The following is a 20,425-nucleotide window of genomic DNA, read 5'->3' as shown; positions in this document are numbered from 1 at the left end:
AGTGAATTGATAATGCTCTTTGCTTTGTGATTGTGTGCTATTTTAAAACAAAGCAGGCAGTCAAGCCTGTGTACTCTTCTGTCCAGGGACCTTCTGCATAACTAAAACTCATTCCCCTACTCCCCTTTGCTCAGACATGACAGAGAAATTTTAGAGTTGGAAATAGCAGCAGCTGCAACATCTTTGGATTGCTCTAAAATTAGGGAAGGCAAGGAGGAGAGGGGGACACATCACCAACCTGAATAACGCAGATCTCATTGGGCTGCACAAGTATCTTGCCAAACTCGGTGTAAATGAGAAGTTTCCCTTTCTGGGGAACTAACAAAAAGGAAAGGACAACAGCAAGCAATTCTTTTTATGTGAGAACCACTTCACAAAGAGTAAAAGGCCTAAGGATTATATTCCTTTTTTTAAATTTTTTATTTTGGTGTCATTAATATACACTTACATGAGCAACATTGTAGTTACTAGATTCCCCCCATTATCAAGTTATATTCCTTTTTTATTCCAATGAAAAGAGCTTAATTGAGTCTTATGGAGGAAAATGCATATTCTGACAGCTTAGGTTAGTTATTTTACTATCTAGAAGATATAACAAGACAGGTTGAAGGATGAAGGAAAATAATATTTATGGAGTTAAAAAGCAGTTTATGACTAGGGATCAATTCACAGCAAAGGGGTCTGAAATCTTCAAGGACTTACCAATCAAGAAGTCACCATCTGAATTGTAAAAGCATCTGAAACATAGAATAATTCCTGTGATTTTCAGTTTTAGCACTGTTCAGACAAATTAGTTCATTCCACAAATTATTGTTTAGTACCCATTATGTGCCAGGCTCAGTGCTGAGTATAAAATAGTGAGCAAAACAATCCAATCTCTGCCCTCATACAGCTTAGAGTCTAGTAGGAAGTCAGATAGCAATCAAGAATTACTGAACTACATCATCACCAACTCTAATGGCACAAGAAAAGTCAAGTTTAGGGGAATGAAAGAATAGTGGACTTGAGTGAGCAAAAGCTTCCCTGAAGAAGAGACATTTGACCTGAGATCTGAAAGAACTGTCTAGGCGAGGGTTTGGGGAGGGAGATAATGCTCCAGGTAGAAGGAACAGCATGTGCAAATGCTCTGAAGCAGGAGGACACATGATAGGCTAGTGTGGCTCAAGGGAAGAGATGGGAAGTGGCTTGATATGAAGGTAGTCCCAAAGAGACGTCTCCAGTGCCTTGCCATAGGCCTGTGATCTCGGCCAGAAAGAGTGGAATTGGGCTTTGGAAGCAATAGTCTGGTTCCAGAAGTAGTGTGCAAAACCACTGGAAAAGGCATGAATACCATTTATGTATTTTTTCTGTTTAAAAAATATCCAATATATAAGCTCTTCTATGTAGTAACTTTAAGCTTACCCAAAGTTATTAGCTGAAGCCAATATCTGACAGCTTCACCTGCCACCAACTGGTGGCCATAGTGGCTGCTCATGCAGTATGACTTTAGACTCAACAACAGCCCTGGGGAAACTTAAGAGATTAGTTATATTCTGACCCAAACTTGGTAAAGTCAAAATACCTCTTGGACTACTACTACATTCCAGTGCCTCATTAACCCTTTTCTATTTGCATTGTTATGTGACCTTCCTGTTTATGCCACAGAAGTCAGTTATTGCTTATTTATTCTTAGTAGTAAATGTATATCAACATTGCACTGGGGAAAACAATAACAAAACAATGACCCAGCCCTCATCCTCTGGCCAACAGCCCTTGGTAATATCCTGTTCCAGCCCTGAGCCACTTACCTGTTCCCCATGGAGGTGTTGCAGAGGAAAATGTGGACAGCTAGCCCGTTGTTAGACCTGATGTCTCCAGCTCCACACAAGGTGTGCAGGCCCTGGGAGATGGGAGAGACCATAGGAGAGGAAAGGATGAATTGAGTGGTATCCAAGAGGCCAGCCCTCCTGACTCCTGAGAGCTATGAGGCAAGGTTCTACTAGGGTTTTCCCTCTGAGACCAGTGGTATATTTGTGATCCAGCCTGCCTCTGGTCAGCCCAGAATTTATTGATTTATGTTTAGTAGGTGATGGTTCACCCTAGTTGCCAGCCATGGCCCTAACCTAGGTTGTCTTAACAGCTACATCAGATGAGTTTACAGGTTGTTAATTCATTCTTTGGCATTTTATCACTTTGGTATTTATCACTTTGGATTTCTTTTGGAGACTCATGGAGCAAAGTTGCAGCTTAGGGACCTATTAATGACCCTAAAATATGCCCCACTATTTGGGCAGCCCTGTCCTTATAAGTAGGGTCAGCCCTAATCTTTCCAGAATAGGGCAGAGGAAAACATTCTGACCAACTGTAATCTTCTCTGTTGATAATCCACCGTCCAAGAAACCTTAACACATGGGCCTTCTCAAAACAGCCCTCAGCCCCAAACCTGTGGATGGAGAGCCTGAAAGGAGGGAGCTCTGTTCTTCCAGACATCCATAATTTACACAGAGTAGGAGATTTCTTTTTGTATTTCAACTAAATTTGCAAATTTGGGGCCTATTTAGAAGAGTCCCCACAGGGTTTGGAGTACTTAAAATGGATAAGGAAATCAGCATGATCCAAACAGTTTGGCCTGTGGCTTGGCACCTGGGCTCTCACTAAGTAAGCTGTGACCTGAGGTTGGGCTGCAGAACCGCCCACCAGCTTCTTGGAGCCCCACCTCCTTGTAGCTCCTCTCCCTGTCCCCTACATATGCCTTGCTCTGAGCACAGGTGTTCTAATACTCCCTATAACTATCAAGCAGAACTTCTGATTAGCATTATATTAACTAGAGTTGCCACCCTGAGCTGATGCTCTTCTAGCCCAGAGGTCCATTGTGGGAAGCTCATATATTTGGGGACAAAATATATATTTATTTTTACTAATCTCTGAAATTTATCATTTCCATCAATTAATATAAATATAAACAACAAACCACAGCAGTATTAGAACTGTCTGGAACTTTTCACTCTATGGAACATTTCATCCATAGAAATGATAGATATTTTTATATTACATTACATTTGTTACAGCTATCCCCAAATGTCATTTATGCCCATATACTTCTAACAACCAGAGTTATTAGATCTTTTCATAGATCTTGTGATTTAGCACATTAACAAGGAAGCATATATGTTACTATAAACCAAACCAAATTTGTTATTTTAATATTTTTAGCATTGTTTGTCAATATAATCAGCTTCTTTGTAATTTTATGTATTTTTTTCAGGCATTTAGAAACATAGTCTCCACCAGACTATCAAAGAAGTCAATGGGGGAAAAGAGGCTAAGTACCCCAGTTCTAGCCAAAAACAGAGGAAACTGAGGTAGGTAAATGCTCAATTTCCATTGGCTGTTGGGAGATGTTGTGAATAGCTCACTATGCCCTTTGGGGTCAGGGGCCACATGGTGCCTGTAAGTAAGGCATCCCTTGGCCAGTCCCAGTGCAGAGGCAGGTGGTACTGTCTGCTGCCTGTGTCTAAGGAGGCTTCTGCTTGGCATTCAACCTGCAACTGTCTGGATCACTCGCCATGGGAGGGAGAACAGTGAGACTGTGTGGATAGTTTTGACTTACAGTCACAAAATCCACTTTCTTCTGAGATGCTTTTGGAATATCAAATGGTCTCCATCTAAGCTGGACAAAAAATACACATATAGGAAAATTATTTCACAAGGGGAAACCATAGACTTTGTAAATGAATAACATTGATTACACAGAAAAAGGACAGCTGCTCCCTCTGTGAGGCTCTGACTACTTTTGATTTTGATATTTAAAAATTAATAATTATCCATCATTTGCTTAAAGGGGCTCAGCTGGGCTCTGTGTGTATATGCAGGGTATGTGTGTGTGCAGCCTCTATGTATATATACTATGCTCATTCCTTAGCACTTTAAATTACAAAAATGGAAAAAGATCATTGCTTCTTATTTCAGAAGCTGTTTGTTCCTTTTAACATTTGGCTCAGGCACATCAGTGAGTTTTGACTGATGCTGCTTTTTATGCTATTTATAATCAGCTCCCTTTCCTGGCATGCCAGCCTCTGTGTGGGCTCCTGACACTGCAGAGGAAGGTTCTACTTCTACTTCCAGCCCTCAGAGTTTTGAATTATTTCTTTAAGAGAAAGAAAGTACGCAGCTGAGATTGGATTTAGTTAATGCAGTACCAGGTTCAGTTTCTTCACCAAACCCCACGTTTGTTCCCAGGCCGCGTGATGGTTCAGTTTAAATCACAACAATTTTTAATTTAATAGTGACATGATCTAAGGAAGTGGGAAGAAAAACCAGCATCTGGGCCCTACTTGAAGTGTCATCCCAGCACTTATTAATCAGCTTAGCAGCCCGCCTGACGCAGCCAGGTTGGCAGCTGATAAACTAGCAGCTGCAGGACCTCTAACGGAGTGACTTGCACCCCGAGGGCTGCTCCACTGGCTGCTGCACCTGGTCAAGTCAGGCGCGGAGGGCCTCCACTAGGTCATGGGGCTCAGCTCTTCTGTATTTCAGAGAGGCAGCCAGGTGGGAGAGGAAGCAGCAAGTGGAAAAGGCAGTGCTGGGATTATTCTGCCTCTCTGACATACACAGGCAGCAGCCTTTATTTCTTAAAAGCAAAGCAGAATGATCACATTCTGGGACTACTTGAAAAGAATGTAAAATGTTGATTTGAAAACTGTGCTGAAATAATGCTTCAGAAAGAAGCAAAAGGGTTAGGTCTAATTCCATTAAGGATATTTCCTGGGGGCTTTGGGAGAACCTGAGAGCAAGGTTCGCAGAAAGAGTTTCTCAGCCATGGTGCTATTGACATTTTGCATTGGATTCTCCTTTGTTAGGGGTGTGGGGTGTGCTGTCCTGTGCATTATGGGATGTTTAGCCGCCTCCTTGATCTCTGCTTGCTAGGTGACAGTAATACTCCTCCAGGTTGTAACAGCCAAAAACGTCTCCAGATATTGTCAAATGTCACATGGAGGACAAATCTCCCCAGTTGAGAACAACTGACAGCAGGGGTTGGGGGGGCACCACAGATAAGCACTGCTGACTTTTTGAGGGGAGGTTCTGGTCTACTACTATCCATTCCCTGCTCCTTCCCTGTATAGTAACAGTGCAACTTGTAAACCCAGGAAGATTGTAACCCTGGAAGATTGTAAACCCTGGAAGATAATACTACCAAGAATCTTGGTTCCCTAGAAGAGTCATCATTACAGGTTTCCTGATAGAAGGGATTTAAGTATCAGATCAGTGGTTGCTTGAGCAAAATTTTAAATATATCCAGAGATTCTGAACCCTGTATACCCACAAGAATCATCCAGAGAGACTTTGGACCCAATTCCAAATTAAATCAGAATCTGTGAAGGTGGGGCCCAGCCATTTCTGGGAGCCATGTTACTCAAGCTGTGTAGCAAAGCTCAGGCTGGAGGAAGACCCCCACAAATCAGGGGCCTTCGCAGCTGGCTCCCTCTATTACCCACCTTGATTTTGTTATTTTCCATTATACTATTGGCTTTGTTTTTGCTTGCATTGTTGCCAAAGACTAAGCTAACTAACCTTTGCTAAGCAGCACGGAAAAGATGAGAACATAAACTTCCCAGAAGCTTTTCAGGACAGTGCTCCTGAAGAATAGAACACGCAGGGGCCAAATGGCGATCTTAGCATAAAGTACCGAAATCTGCTGTTAGTCAAACATTGACCACCCCATTTCCACTGAGAAGGCCCCCCTTGTTTTGCTAGTGAAACTAGTGATGGAAAGTTTTATAGAAATACAGTCATGAGAAAATATTGAATAGAATAACCCTGTTGACAATTAATCATCTCATGTTTTCTTCCCTCTACTACTTCTATAGTTTGTTTTTCTTCTTTCCTAACTATGGCCCTTTACTAGAATTTGTGCCTCATATGTGAAATTACCAAGTACCATAATTTTCCAGGAAGTAAAGATACCTCAAAACAAGTGCTGGGCATAGAAGCCACAGAGCATAAATCTGCAAAGAAGTGAAAAACTAACCTTTTCAAAGAATATTACTTCTCTCTCACTTACCAGCTTTACATCTCCCTGTATGGCCCCGTAAGATGGCTGGTTAGCCAGAGATGGGTAAGATTCCTCAAGGGAGGAACAACCTAAGACAGGCACAGTCGCAGGGGGGCCATCAGGTGAGAAAAAGGGGGCCAACAGAGGTGAGGCTTAAAACCTCACCCCCCCAGTTTTGAGAGAAATCTTCTACACCTGTGGATGTTTTGTTGCCCTTGTTCAGCTTGGTTTAATACCTGGTCTGTAGGCACAAACCTGATCATCTACACCTGCCTTCTTACATTTCTAAATTATGCTTTCTATCTATATCTTGCATTTACCTACTACATTAACATTTTATTAGATTCACATATAAAGTATAAAAATCAAATGAATAATCATACATTATATTTGACGTGATTGTTTATAGTTTAAGGTTTGTAGTTAAAACAGAAACAGTTTCTATGATATGAATGCCCTTGCATTGTTCACCATGTAAGAACTTGTTTAGTCCCTGCAGTAGTGGAGTCATGGAAACCTGTGTAGCATATGTAAGGGAGATTTTGGTATCCACACAGAAGAAAGAAAAATGTAGATAAGAAGGGGAAATTTAGTTTGCTGCCTACTGTGCCCTATAAAGGGGTATAAAGTGAAAATATGAGTTTATGATTTTAGATTGATTATAAATTTATTAAAGCCTCTAAGAATATTTTTGTGGGAAAGAATCCTAGCTAACTGTGGCACTGAGCTGTATTTCACCCTGAGCTGATAGACTCCATAGTCGCTGCTACATACTGCACGCTCCTACAGTCACATGCACTACTTAAAAACTACGTTGCATAGAAATGTAAAACACAATAGAGTACATGTTGATAGGAAAAGTTTCGGTCAAGGAACAGAAAAACAATCACCTGTCTAACACTTGAGCAACCATGAATAGATTAGAAAGTAAAAGAAAGAAAAAAGCTTGCCTATACTTATTAACCAACTGCCTATACTAATTAATCATCAGAATAATAAAAAATCATATCCTTGTGCAAAATGGTATAAATAAAGCTGTCATCGGCACTTTGTCGAGAGACCACCTCCATCTGACTCCGTGTCCTGTCTCTTCATACGCCGACTCCGTCCTGCACCTTCGGGCATCCCACCCCTTGGCTGGAGCTGGACTCCTGCAAGCCATCACCAGTATTTTATAAATCTCCATATTATAAAAGCTCTTCTAATGTGCAGCTACAGTTTAAGAATCAGTGTATCTAACCCAGACATTCTGTGATTCTTGGATGGCTGAACCAGGCGTCATGTTCGGAAAGGCCACTCAGCCAACCAGCCAAGCAATTAATCCATCAATAAAATTATGGTATCTTGGGCCAGATGTGACAGTGACATGCCAGTCACCAAATAGCAAGGATTTGTAAATAATACAAGTCTAAGGATTTATAAACCTAAGAAGAAAAAGGAGAGCATGAAAAGAGAGAGAAAGAAGAAACAGAAAGAAAGATATGAAAGAGAGACAGGAAGAAGAGAAATCCTAGTAAAGGGGAAGTTCTGTCTGGTTTGTTGCACTGAGAAAATGCTATTGAGATCTTCCTGAAATTAAAATACCTGTTGTGGGTGGAAATAAAGTCCTGGCTCCCAAACAGGAGGTTCATCTTCTGTGAATGGGAAGACTGAACCAGAGAGGCTGATGGGTGGGTTTAAGTAGGCTTTTTCTGGTCAGTTTTTCAAAGTCTTCTGTTGCACACTAGCCCTCGAGTCATGAGACAGAGCCTGGGTGGCAGATGGGCCTCCATGATGATGTGGGAAGCATGTCTTCAAAAGGGCCCACATCCTGGATGAGACAGTGGCCTTGAAGAGCCTTCTCTGATACAAAAAGTGATGCCTTTCAAATGATGGAGATAGTATATGGAAAGGAATAATGTATCTGTTATGTCTGATTGCAACAGATTGTACAATGCCTGTATTCAGTATATCACAAAGGATAATAAAGATCCCAAGATGGTCTGATAAACCCAGTACCCTGAAGAAGTAGCCAGCTTTAGGTGTTCAGGCAAGAGATTTGGGTCAGGAGCTTTGGTGTGATATCTTGTTGAATGTGAAGAGAGAGATGTGGGGAGAGGATAAGCAGGAAAAGTAATGGAATGGAGGATAAACAGGAAAACTCTATGGAGTGGAGGGAGAAGATAAACAGGAAGAGTCCATCTCTTGCTAAAGCCAGATGTTTAGCTTAATTTCATGCTGTGGAGCAGTAACCCTCTGATCTAAGGCTTGCACAGGGGGCTGTGTGTTGGGCTGAGCCAGGATACCTGAGTTCTGCTACTGCCTCCGGTTCCCATTTATCCCATGATTTCGGCAAGTCATTTTCTCTTTCTGAATTGTGGCTTTTCTTACATGTAACAAGGGAATGCTGGAGAAAACTGTAATTCCATAATTCTCTTCAGAGAAGAGCTTCTGGAAATAATAAAGGGTGCTTATTAACTGATTTAGTCCTGTAACTCTTTAATAATAATAAAATGAATAAAAGATGTTATTCATACCACATATTATTGCTAAAGTGTCCCCCATACAGAATTTAATTATAAAACATTTCAAAACAATGAAATTAATTGTACTACCCAATGCAATATCTTGACTATAGTGGATATTAATAAATGTGTGTAGAATGATTGATTGAATGAATCAATGTAAGGCATTGAGAACATTGTTAATATCTCAAAGAACAATACTAAAGCAAATCTGTGAGATTTGGGAAGTCAAAATGACATTCAGACAATAGCTGGAAATTGACAAATGTTTCTAAAAGTCCAACGATTATTCTTAAAATGTAAGTCAGTTCTTTATACATGTAAAAAATCCTCAGTTCTTCCATATCCTTCCTGATTTTCTGTCCAGTTGTTCCACCAACTAATGAGACAGAGGTGTTGACATTTCCAACTGTAATTGTGGATTTGTCTGTTTCTCCTTTCACTTCTATCCTTGCTTCACCTATTTTACAGCTGTATTCTGAAGATTCTATTGGAAAATAAACTTATTAGAAATAGTAAAAAATAATTTAAAAAGCATTGTCAAGAGAACCACTAACAACATTTAATGATCAAGATTTGAAATTCATGCTCAGGGATGAAAAACAAGCCAGAGAATTGGCCTCAGTGTTTCCAGAATCAGATGATCAAGAGTTGGATTAGATGATCTGAAAGTCCCTTTCAACACTGAGATTCTTTGATGACTGAGGTTCCCTCCAAAATTGCCTTGAACTCATGTAGAGTCAATGAATTAGATACTCTCAACAACATTGGCTGGCTAGAGGTAGACATATCATTAGTCAGTACCACCTATTCAAGAATTTGGAAGTAACTTGTAGATGCGGTAGCAATCGCAATGTGTAAACAATTACTAGCAGCAGCTATGGATAGGAGAGGCCCAGAGTCATTCACTACAGTGAATTTCAGTCCAGACTAGGGAAGTTGGAATGTATTGAATAAAATAATGCCGTGGCTCACTGAATTCTTCAGCAAATCTAGAAACTGAGGGAAAAGGCAATATGATTTGGTGGAGAGAAATCAGGCTTTGAGTAACCCTAGAAATTCTTTGAGGTAATAGATAAGAGCCCAGGTAAGGTGGATTTAGGTCCCTGCACTTTGTTTAGACTTTCAAAAGTATTTCATGGGGCCACAAAAAAGATGAACCTTCATGGATTTGGATGATGTTTTTTCATGGATAGAAATCTGGATTCCTATTTGACATTGCCCTTGAGTATAAAACTAAGGGCATTACATTCATTAGCACCTAGCAGAGGGGATAAAACATAGTAGTCACTCAATAAATATTTGTTAGATGACTTTAATTCTCACTACAACCCTTAGAGAGTCCTATGATTGTTATCATCTTTATTTTAGAAGTAAAAAAACTGATGGTTTAAAGCATTTAAGTTGTCTCTACTAAGAACTAATGCCAACATTCCTTCAGCCTCTCTTAGTAACCTGTACCCTGAGCTCTTAATCTCAGGCTGTCTTGATCTGCTTTCCAAACTATGCATGATTTTCCTGGCTCCTGAACCTAAGCTTTGCCTCCTTTAAAAGATCTTGTACTTCAATCTGACCCCTATTTACTACTGCTCCTCTAGTGCTAAGTTGCCCTGGCTCAGTCTGACTTCTGAGACCCAAACCCTGCTAAGGTCCTTCAGTGTCAGCATTCTTGTCCAATCCCCTTATATAAATTCATTCAAAATGATTTATTGAACCTCTGTATGCCAGGTTTTATGCTAGATGCTGGAGGTGAACATGACAGTCTGCCTTCAGGGAACCTATTACAGAAGGCCCTAGAAGTGTGGATACTTCTGATAAAATGGATAAGTAAAAGTTACTTTGGAAGAGAAATATAAGCAGGAATGTTTCCTCGGGAATAAGTCCTGGCCTATTTGACATTTTTATACGTGAAAAATAGGAGGCACACACAAGGAAATAATCTAGTTTGAAGACTGCTCCAACATCTTTCCAAGGGATGAAATGCAAGTTGATGGAGATGCACTGTAAGAAGAGCCAGCAAGTTGTCCAAAAATGGCTGAACAGGGCAATATGCACTGCAGTGTTGGCAAACACAAGTGAATGCATTTAGGGGGAAATGCAAACTAGTCTGTTTATAGGATGATGGGATCTGAGCTATCAGGGAATCAACTGAACAAATATTTGTTATTCTACTATTTGGAAGAAGGCACATGCTGGACACTGGAGGTTATATTAAGATGATGGAGACATAGATTCTACTCTCAAACATGCTGGGAAATACTGGAAGGGTTCAATGAAGAAAGTGGGAAGAAGTTATAAAATAAATAAGCCATGGAGATGTTATATACAGCATAGGCAACATAGTCAATAATATGATAATAAATTTTTGTGGTAAGAGATGGTAACTAGATTTACTGTGGAGATCATTTCATAATATGTAAACATGTCAAATCACTATGATGTGCACCTGAAACTAATAGGAGAGTACATGTCAATTTAAAAATTGTACTTCAATTTCTTTAAAGAAAAGGAGAGTATGGATACTGGAGACATCTTGGAAACAAACTCTATAGCAGTACTTCTTAAAGTGTGATCTAGAGGCAACCCGTATGGAAGACATCTGGAGAGACACATAGGTACCACCCCAGATCTACTTAATTAGAATCTCTGGGTAGTGAGTCTGGGGAATCTACACTTTCAATAAATTCCTGTGGTAACTCTAATGTATACCTGGGTATCACCATTCTGTGGACTTAGCACCTAATTCAATGTAAAGGGAGAAAGAGTTCTTGATGACTCTAAGGATTCATACCTGAGTGTGTAAAGAATGGTTGTGTCACTGACAGCCCTAGAATAGCTAGGGAGGTAGGAGAGTTCAGGTAGGACTATGGTGACTTCTATGTGGAACCTATTGAGCTGTGACAGATACATGACAACGCCCAATGTGGGTTTGAAGTTGGAGGAGAGATTTGTAAAACACATTGATTGCAGAGAGGCGATAGTTTATGTCATGGGAATGAGTGCTATTTATTAGATATTAAAAAGCAAAATATGGGAGGTGCAGAAGATGGCAAAAGGGAGAAGCGGACAATCGAGTGTAAATGAGGATCCATTTTGAAGGTAGTCCCAGAATGCTTTCCAAACTCTAGGGTGGTGGGACTGACTTTCTGCAATGTGGCCTACAAGGTCATACCAAGTTTTGGGTTGGAGTGATGTTGGGTGAAGTTAGATCTCTATAATCCCATCTGTTGAGGTGTGTGTACATGTTGGGGGGTGGTGGGGGAGGGTGAGGTGGAAAAGGAAGTGGGCTAGAAAAATCCTCTGCTACGCAAGAGGATTCCTTCTCTTAGCTCACCCAGGCTGTGTATTTCTTTTCAACAGTGATTAACCCTCCCTATTTAAGGCAAAAAATGTCCATCAAAACTGGGAATCACTAACTGATACTTGGAAGGAAAGGGGAGGAATCATAGTGAGATTGCATGGGCTGAATTTTCTCCTAAAAATTTACATGTCAAAGTTCTAATCCATAGTACCTCAGAATGTGACTGTATTTGGAGGGTCTTTAGAGAAGTAATTAAGCTAAAATGAGGTAATTGGGTAGGCTCTAATCCAATATGACTGGTGTTCTGACAAGCAGAGGAAGCATGCTGTATTATGGCATGAGTTTAATTTCATAAATATATATGTGACTGATTTTTTAAAACAGCAATTATATAAAAGTATTCACAGCCTCTTCCCCTTCTCTTCCCTGCCCCGTATGGAAAATTCTGATTTGTCTATTCCCACTCCTCTCAGTGCCTTGAACTCCAGCCTCACCATTGATATAGCTCAATGTTACGTGTGGTCCTCTAGGGAAAAGGGGTGGGGACCTGCTCTGTGTTGTTTTTAGAGACAGAAGGTAGGAGGAAGAGGGGGTGGGGAGCCACGAACCAGTGGTTAGGCTTGAGGAGCATGGGGAACATGAGAGGAGAGATGAGAGAAAATTTGGGTTGAGAAGGTTGAAATCTGGGAAAAACTGGGGAAAGGAAAATTTAAAAAGTGTTGTTGTAGGATATATTCTTTAATGTTTTCAGCAGAAGCAAATGAAGATTGGAATTATTTTTAGTTACTTGGTGTTTGGCTGTGTGGGACCCCAAACCTTATTGATTTTTATATATGTACAAAGAAAAAGACTGGAAAGAAAGAAACCAAAACATAAGCAGTGGTTAACTGTGCTGGTGGGATGATAGGGCATTGAGGTGTATGTGTGTTTGGAATAAAAACGTATTAATGGTGGGGGGTGGATTATTGCTTAAAATGGTATAAATAGTTTTCAATAGAGTGGTCTGGGCTGGCTAAATCAAAAAGGGATAAGGATGAATGGGGGTGATAAAGTGAGTTTAGATTAATTTCTCAAGAAGTCTGGCTATGAATAGAAGAGATGGACAAAACCTCAAAGAGGTGAGAACCCCAACACATTTTTGGAGAGAGGGGGCTTTTAGGGTGATGAGACCTGAACAGTTTGACAAATTAGATAACAAACACCTTGTAAGGGTATTTTGTTTTGAAACATTTTTGATAATTTGCATATCCTGGAGGTGGAGTGAATTTTATGATGTGGCCTTTCATTAGCTTTGAGGTGTTTATCTCTTGGTCCAAATTATACTGATTGAGAACTAAAAGGTGATTTTCCTCAGCTGAGGCTTCACTGGGTCAGGAGTCTGACTTTCCAGCACTCAAGAGATTAGGGATAGAGTAATAAGAAAGATAAATGTTAAAGGACTTTGACTGTTAAAAGATGAATGCTGATTGAGGAATGCTAATTGAAATCTGTAAAATCGCAGTTGGATACAGACTTGTTTGTTAAATTCTGAGATTCTAGAAGCTAGAGAACAGCACACGATGAACACAACTAGGTGTATTTCTTATATGAGATATTAATGGATTGAACTTCTTATGTCCACAGGCTGAATCTAAATACTCAAAGAGTTTGTATTAATTCTTCGACAATTGATTAAAACTCTGTTAAAAGAAAACTAAGGTTTTGGGGACACAGTCCCAATCTTCTTGGGAGGGTCTCAGAGGTGGCAGTAATTTGCATGTCCTGGAGGTGGAGAGCACCTCCCATTGATGCTCTCTTAGAGGAAACATTAGGTCAGTCTCAGGTCTTCAAATTCCCAGAGATGGCTCATGTGGGGAGTTGGCAAACCTGATGAATTATTTGATTTGGCCTGTGATAACTGAAGACATACCTACAATACAGGCTTCATCTGGGAAGGACTGTCAGATGGGCACCTAAATATAATTTTCTCATACTTCTTTGTCAAGTCTGGAGGATATATTTGGAAGGAGTTATAAGAGGGGAAAAGTGTTAAATGCAGACTGCTCTGGTTATTAGTGAAACAAAACTGGGAAGAGATATCAACTTGTCAAGAAGGTGTAAATGAAAGACAAAAGGATAAATGTAGCGAGAACAGCTAGGGTGTCAGGGCGGGGGAAACAGGCTGGCAGGTGACCTGGTTCTGAGAACAGCAGGAGGATAAGCTGCTACCTTGATGGAGCTGGTGTTCACAGAGTCAGTACTGAGTTCTGGGGCGCATTTGTCCCAATGTGTGCGAGCACACAGTCAAAATGAGCAGGGGAAATATTGGAGAAGAAACTCATTTGGTGGCTACTGTATAAAAAAGTATTTGAAGGAATTCAAAACAGGAGAAAGGCAACAAGCTCAAGGAGAAATGCAAAGCAAGTTTAGATGGAAAACATGGAGAAAGAGAGAGAAAACAAGTATGCTTGAGGGTCAACTAGAGAGCAAGCAGAAACTTCTGATGCAGTTATTTCGTTGCCTCCATATTAATGCAGGCTTTTTAAATGCAGGTGAAATAATGAACAAACATGCCCAAATGGCATACTCAACTCTCACCTATGATGGGACACTTCCATTTTCTTCTCTGTTCATTTCTATGTCATTTGTGTTTTTATAAATTATGTATTACTTTATAATGAGATGAAACCAGAAAAACTATCAGAACAAGGGTAGCTTCCATGAATAAACAACCTGTCCCCAAAAATAATCACTATAAAGGTGTGTATTTGTGTTAAATAAAATGTATCAATAGTAGTCACAGATAATAATAATATAATAAAAGGATATTACTGAGCATATTATAATCACACTCACATTTTCCTTAAAGGTTGGGTTTAAAACCTCACCCCCAACCCCAAATAAAATGATATAAAATAGGTGTGGCTCCACTGTTGCCCACACAACCACAAATGGACCTATGAAGATGGATTAAGGTTTTAGAGCTTAGATGACTGGTGTGGATGAGATGAGCAGGCAGGAGCACAGTCACTCTCCACTCCATCCCCTCTACCACTAATTGGATAGTTATCTTAAAGGCTCTATGATTTGAATTCCCAAACATCTACTTATGGACTTTTTCTATAATCCTACTTTCAGTCTAGCTCAATGGTTCTCAAATTTAGTGACATGGGAATTACTGTACAGGGTAGCATACCCAAACCCATGTATTCTATAATTTATTGGCAATTAAAGGAATTTTCAGAGGTACTTTTCTTTGTGCTTAATTTTTGTCTTCCTTGATGACTTTACAACCATCCTGTTCCTTTGTATATTATGACATTTGGCTATACTTGAGAGAACTGTTAGAAACTTAACTGGGGATTCCCTATGCCACCCAAAGAAAAGAAAACTTATTGTAGTCTAAATACCTTTTCAACTTTTCAAAACTAGTTTATAATAAATGCTTAATTTATTTAGCCTGACTATGAATCCTAACAAAGTATAGGTATCCATCCTTTATATTTTCTAATGGAAGATGAATTCCATTTATAAAGCAGCCAGATCTAATGATTAATCTAAAACAAATGAGAGAATGACCCTTATAACTCTACAAGAGAAATAGGAGAATTTTAGATATAATCCACTAAGGAATCAAGCAGATTCTTAGAGAATGAGCAGTGATTTTAGCTAAAAGGATTTATGGTCCTTTATGAGATGAGTGGGGAAGTACCTGGTCAAATGAGAGGTAAACAGATAAATGAGGATGGTCTTCCAGATGCATTCCTAGCACCGGAATATGGAGAGAAGGTTGTGAGATGGGATTGGATTAGGACCCCAGGTGAGACTCAAAGACAAGGTGAGGGCAGAGTACCCCTATCAGTTGTGCAAATTGTGCCCTGAACAAGGGCCCTGACAGGAAGGTGAAAAGGACAGGGCCTGAAAGCCTGGCCTTGTGTCTTGGCAGAGGACTGTGCCTATGGGGCTTGGGGTTGGAGCAGGGCCTGACTTTTTCCCTGTATGCTAATAGGTCAGTGGTGGCCTGGGGAGGGTGTCACACATTAAACTTCACACAAGTTTAAGGGTCAGCTTTTCAGACAAAATATCCTGGATAGTGATTTAAGTTGTTACCTCACATTTTCTTTTCCACTTGTAATGCCTCTGTTTCTGTCCCTGTTGAGGGTGGGGGTGAGTAGCAGTCAAGCAGGTACTTAGTTCTCTGAGATTTCCAAAATTAGGGAAGAGATGAAGCAGAGCAAGAAACCAAAAGTGACTATGAATTATTCTGGCGTTTGTTCTACGAAAAGTCTAAGCATTTAGGGGAAGGGGATTTGTAGTCATAGACAAAATGTGTTGGTAAACCAAAGGGAGGCAGCAGTGGGAAGGAAGAGTAGAGGGGGTGGAGGAGGGGGAGGGAGAGGGAAAAGTTGATAGATTTGTGTGGCCTTTGAATATAGATGGGACTCCAGCCTGTGAACTGGCAGCTCCCAGAAGGAGGGAACGGATGTGAAGCATATCCAGCACTACAGGTCAAGAAGTCGAGACCTGGCAGGATGGTAGCAGAACAATCAGCATCGTAAGACCACCTAGTGAGGGGGCACCAAGCAGCAAGGCCCAGCGCCTGCTCCTATGTTGCTATTGTTTAAGATCAGAGGATCCCAGGGAAGACTGAGAAGAAGTTGTTTTCTGCCACTTTGGCAGATGGGGACCTTGGAACAAAAAAAAAAAGATGAAAGAACAAATTTACCAGAGTATAAACTCTGATACGTATATGTACTATTTCTGCTTTAAGTGAATATATCAAAATGGCTGTATCAGAGTCATGGTTCTTGTCTCCCATGTGCCAGGTGCTGTGCAAAGCATGTTCACACCTGTTCTCTCATGTGATCTTCACAACAGCACTGCGTGGCACATGTCGTGATCACCCCAGTTTACAGGTGAAACACCGTGGCTCAAAGACACACTGGGTAAGTAGAAGGGAAGGGAAGCAAACCCAGGTCTGTTTTTCCTCCTGCACTATATACCTGTTAGTGACATGTACCTAAGTTGAGGGACACAGGGAATACACTGGGGTGCTCAGAAGGTTAAAAAAATAATAGAGCTCTGTTCAGTATAACATTGAGTCTGTCTCATTACTAAAAGCAGAGTATTTAAATAATATTGATGCGCAGAGGAAAAGCTCATTGGCCACTAGACCAAAAGGAGGAAACCCTTGGGCAAGGAATGGAAGTTCCTAGGTCTATGGAGAATGTGACGGCAATCTGTCACCACAATAGACTTAAAGAATCCAGCTCAGACAACAAGCCTCTCATCCCTATAGCAGAGCCCTCTTTTCAGATACATGTGTTGAATATGTTTCTATATTCTGTGGTAAGTTTAGATAAAAACAAACGCGCCTAAGAGCATGTTGATTTTTCCCACCAAATATTTATATTCAAGGTTCTGGATACTTGTTATGTTCCGACTCACAGAAGCAGGTTACCTGGTTAGGATCAGGATCAACTTCATCCCAGCTGTGAGTGACATGGCCTTGGTCAATGGATCCAAAGGGCTTGTGAGAAACTGAAGGTAGAATCCTATATAGCCAGCTGGTAGAAACAAGGACACGGAAACCTTAGGGTGATATTATGAGGAAGACACAGCCTGGCACAGGAAGTATCATCAGGAGGACGCCCAAGTCAGCAACGATCTGTGGGCTTTAATGTGAGAAGCAATGACAGTGTCGCTTCTTAATAGCCACGGCTGCCCATGGCCCTGTCCTCTTCCCACCTTCCCACTCCACCCGTCACTCTTCAAACTGAGGCTCTAGCTCTTGGCTGTTCTTAAACTGACAAAAATAATGAAGTGTCTTTCCCAATGACAACTGTAAAGGAAGGAGAAGTACTTGGAAGGACATCATGCAGGAAAATCCATAGAAAAACATTAGCTTATATACATCAACAAGTACTAATCCTTGCTCTGGAAGATAAGGACAATGAATCCTATGCAGATTGAGAGATATGGGTGGGTTTTATGGGATACTTTTGAAATATAAATCAATGTTCTTTAAAATTATAAAAATAGTATTAGTCAGTGGTAAAAATAATTCAAGTAATTTAAAGTCCCCAAAAATGGCTTGTTCCTCCGGTTTCTTCAGGGTCAATCTTCAGAGGCATCAGAACTTTACAACTTTCTAATATATTCTCAGATATCTTCAATTATACAAGTAAAACTGCCAAATTGTTGTACCACTTTATTCTCATGACAATGGTGTGTGAGAGTGCCTGATTGCCCACATCTTCACAAATATGGGCTATTACTAATAATTGGCACTATAGGTAAAAATAGTATTTCATTTTTATTTTGTATTTATTAGGTTGAGAATCTGTATATATTGGTCCTTTGTAAGTTTTCTGAATTACTTGTACAAGTCCTTTACCATTTTTCTATTGGGTTGTCTTTTTTATGTTAATTTATAAGAAATTAACACTTCTGTACTCCAAAATTATAAGACTTAATCTGTCCATATTTTCTTATAGTACATATATGGCTTCTTTGTTTCCTTCCTTCCTTCCTTCCTCTTTCTTTCTTTACGTCCTTCCTTCTTTCCTGCCTGCCCTCCTTTTTTTTCCTCTCTGTTCTTCTCTTTTCTTTCTTTTCACTATCTATATATGTCAAGGCTTGAGCCAAGGATCTCCAGGCCAGGACCTGGATCTCAGGCTTCAGGAAAAGAAGACTCTGGTGAAGGAGCCCAGAAGGACTTCAGGAGGAGAACCTTCTAGAAGTTGAGAGGGACACTGAAAATCACTAAGAGGGACCCCTGTCCTTTCAGAGTACATTACCCTGATGGTGAACAGAGGAAGAGGAACACTACTTCTGACAATGGAAAACCAGGCCTGCTTGAATGAGCTCTGGCCTTTTAAGCCCTAGGACAGTCTATTTCAGGGGGTGGAGATGGCCTGGCTCCACACTGAACCATTTGGGAGATAAAAAGACTAAATTTGTTCAGTTTCCATTTGATTCCTTCAGCTCTAGAGGATGTGGACTCAGACGCTGGACTTCAGGCTGTGAATAAACCAAGCATCTCCAGCTCCTAGAGGTATACCCAGCAGCACGTGCGTGACTCTTAGAACCAGCTGTGCGAGCCAGTGAAGGTCACGAACATTCCTTGATCCGATGTTCCTCATCCTGTTCCTGGGATTGTTGTGAGGATTCAGTTTATGTACCCAGATGGCTGGCACACAGTAAGTGTTCACTTATTAGATAATTGTTGAATTCTCAATCTATCCCTAAGCATCGGGGTTTTTATGATGGTTCATGATGGTCCATATTTTCCACATTCCCTGTCCTGACTCTCACCTCAGGAATAAGCTACCTGATTTGATAAAACTTAATCCCTGTTAGATAGAATTCTGATGGTTTTGCGGGGGCCCTGTACTCTGTGGTTTAAATGAGTAGTGAGTAACTATGAATCCAGGTTTGCTCACTTATGGATGGGGCTGGTTCCATCTCCTTATTGGGGATTTTGAGCATTTTCACAAAATTCTTGTGGATACCTTTGCACAGTTCTTAACAGATGGGTGAGCCATACCTAGTGTCCCTTGTTTTTTAGCTGAATTTATAAAACTTCCCAGGCAGCACTACATTGTCTTGGACAGAGATTTAATTCCAATACAGGGAATAGTGCCAGCTTCTTAATGAAATGTCAACAGCTCCTTTTCAGCCTCCTGGAATGGAGCTGAGCTCCTGCTGGCTGGAGATATTGCTGAATAATGTGGGCAGGCAGCAGGATCTGGAGTCCAGGTGTCCCATTAGTGAATGGGTCATAAAGTCAAGAACATAGTCTTGGAGGCCAGGCTGTCATAACAGAATGGACAGGGATTGTCTCTGTGCTTACTTTATCTTGACTATTTGGACTTGCATAGGGAAAGAGATGGTCAAATAGTAATAGGATTAACCCCTCATTTTTTGATAAGTATGGTAAACTATCTCTTCATCTCCCCATGCATGTATCAAGAGAGAAGCAATATTGACATTAACATGGTGGCATAGCCCCTGCCGTATCTCACACTCAATTCTCTGACAGCCTTACAGGGGTATTGTGTATTGGAGGGAGAAACTGCTTTGGTGGCAATAAAGATGATTATATTAATTAATATTAACTGAGCACTCACCGCGTGCCATGCTATCTGCTAAGCACTTTACATACATTATTTCCTTTAATCCTCACCATAACTATGAAATAGGTACTATTATTACCTCTTTTACAAATGAGGAGCTAGAGACTCTGAAAGGGCAGATGATTTGCTCAAGGTCACAGAGCTGGAACGAGATGGAGCCAGGATTTAAACTCAAGGGCCTGACTCCAGAATGGGCATGATTTACCATTAAGGGAAACAGTCTATCATTTATGTGTTCCATTGTGTTTTGTACTCACTGTCTCATTTGTTTCTCAGGAAGACTCTGCAGAGATAAACCCAGTTCCCTCCACTAAGCAGTACAAGACCTCCTGCCCCCTCTCTAAATCTCCAATATCAATAGCAGCCCTCTTCACAGATGCCCTAGCCTGAGATTCCTACAATTAGACAGTACTTGTTTAAGTCACAACGCTTAAACCACAACCCTGCTGTACCCAATCTGCCCATAGGAGTT

The 20,425-nt window shown here is 40.6% G+C and overlaps 1 protein-coding gene across 2 annotated transcripts in view; it reads right to left on the bottom strand.

Annotated features, from left to right (window-relative positions):
* Positions 1–20,425, bottom strand: part of HGD (homogentisate 1,2-dioxygenase) — a 41,453-nt gene that overhangs the window by 13,989 nt on the left and 7,039 nt on the right. For both annotated transcript variants that reach the window (XM_017651218.2, XM_037013093.2), the window contains 5 exons: positions 17,277–17,382; positions 3,590–3,649; positions 1,788–1,879; positions 703–737; positions 239–318 (listed from right to left, as the gene is read on the bottom strand). In XM_017651218.2, the coding sequence (XP_017506707.1) occupies positions 239–318; positions 703–737; positions 1,788–1,879; positions 3,590–3,649; positions 17,277–17,382 (373 nt within the window). The remainder of the gene's footprint in view (positions 1–238; positions 319–702; positions 738–1,787; positions 1,880–3,589; positions 3,650–17,276; positions 17,383–20,425) is intronic.

The sequence above is a fragment of the Manis javanica genome, chromosome 3 (assembly GCF_040802235.1).
Source record: "Manis javanica isolate MJ-LG chromosome 3, MJ_LKY, whole genome shotgun sequence".
In the NCBI taxonomy this organism is placed as follows: Eukaryota; Metazoa; Chordata; class Mammalia; order Pholidota; family Manidae; genus Manis; species Manis javanica.
Note: the sequence above shows the minus strand (reverse complement) of the source record. Positions and strands in the feature narration are given on the sequence as shown.